The sequence below is a fragment of the Sinocyclocheilus rhinocerous genome, unplaced genomic scaffold (assembly GCF_001515625.1).
Source record: "Sinocyclocheilus rhinocerous isolate Xijiao unplaced genomic scaffold, SAMN03320098_v1.1 scaffold32208, whole genome shotgun sequence".
Lineage (NCBI taxonomy): Eukaryota > Metazoa > Chordata > Actinopteri > Cypriniformes > Cyprinidae > Sinocyclocheilus > Sinocyclocheilus rhinocerous.
In genome coordinates, this window is record NW_015640841.1 from 1,348 (window position 1) to 2,538 (window position 1,191).

A 1,191-nucleotide genomic window follows, 5' to 3' on the forward strand; every position below is an offset into this window, starting at 1 on the left:
CACGAATCCTGACGTATGCAGAGCAGAAATGGTAGTGACAGTATGTTAACTTGTCAGAGGCACAGAGTCTTCCTTCTTGGAGGCATGCAATTAGAGAGTTCACACGAGTCCTGACGAATGCAGAGCAGAAATGGTAGTGACAGTATGTTAACTTGTAAGAGGCACAGAGTCTTCTGTGACTGCTGCGTGTGAATGTGGCGCTGGGAGCGGCGCTCTCATGTGGGTGGTGTAGCTGGCAGATGCTACTATTTGTCACACAAGCATTTTCAGCAACACACATAAACAAAAACGCTCTCTTTTAACACACCCTCTGCACCTGGGAATCAAGCCCTGAGTGAAGACTGTGTGAATCCTGTCACAAAGTCCAAATCAAAGCTTGAGTAAAGGGAAACTCGGTTTTCCCATAACCCTTAACGCTTTTGGTGGTCTACACTTCTGTGGTCTGAACAAAGAGAATAACTCACCACAACTAATTTGAAATTGTGAGATTATGTGAACTGCTCCACGTTCCCTACCTTTGAGATCTGGGAACATATTCCTCTGGGAGAACCCAAACTGGGAGTGTCCACGGTGGCAAAGTCATCCAGTGGGCGTACCGTCACCCTGTCGGCAGGCGTGTGGGGCCTGCGTGGGGACAAGGACCTGGAGGGGTGGCCGGGTGGGGGTATGTCACATGGTGATGGGGGCACAGATATGGATCGTGGCATTTCCAGAGTAACTCTGAAGGCAGACGTGTCCATGTAGTCAGGCCCGGTGTAGATTGGTGCAGTGGGGCTTCCATGGCGGAACTGTTGGCGCTGCTGCCACTCATACAGCTGCCACACCATGCCCTCTTTAGTGGCCAAGCGCTCGTCAGTGGACATACAGAAGTGACTAAGACGGTCATGGGCATACTTATAGTCACTAGGCAGGTTACGGGACACTGGTGGGGAACTGCCTCCGGAGTGGTGGCGAGTGGTCTTTGGCAACGACTGGTACGTCTCCATCATGACGGACTTAGGCTGGAGAGGTGGTGTCCGTCTGGGTAGGGTGTACTCAGCAGTGGGATGGCTGTTATTTTGTAAAAAGTTATTTTACTGTTAATATTCTGTCCTTCTCACTTCTCAATTCTTTTTATTCTGAGCTGAGCTGCAAATGTATTATTGTTATTATTATTATTAATCCCAAACAACAATAATAACTAATATATTA

The 1,191-nt window shown here is 48.5% G+C and overlaps 1 protein-coding gene across 1 annotated transcript in view; it reads right to left on the reverse strand.

Annotated features, from left to right (window-relative positions):
* Nucleotides 1-488: 488 nt before the first annotated feature.
* The window catches only part of LOC107753401 (pleckstrin homology domain-containing family A member 7-like), a 1,855-nt gene continuing 1,152 nt past the window's right edge, over nt 489-1,191 (reverse strand). The window contains exon 3 of the mRNA XM_016569531.1: nt 489-1,050. Coding sequence (XP_016425017.1) covers nt 489-1,050 — 562 coding nt within the window. The remainder of the gene's footprint in view (nt 1,051-1,191) is intronic.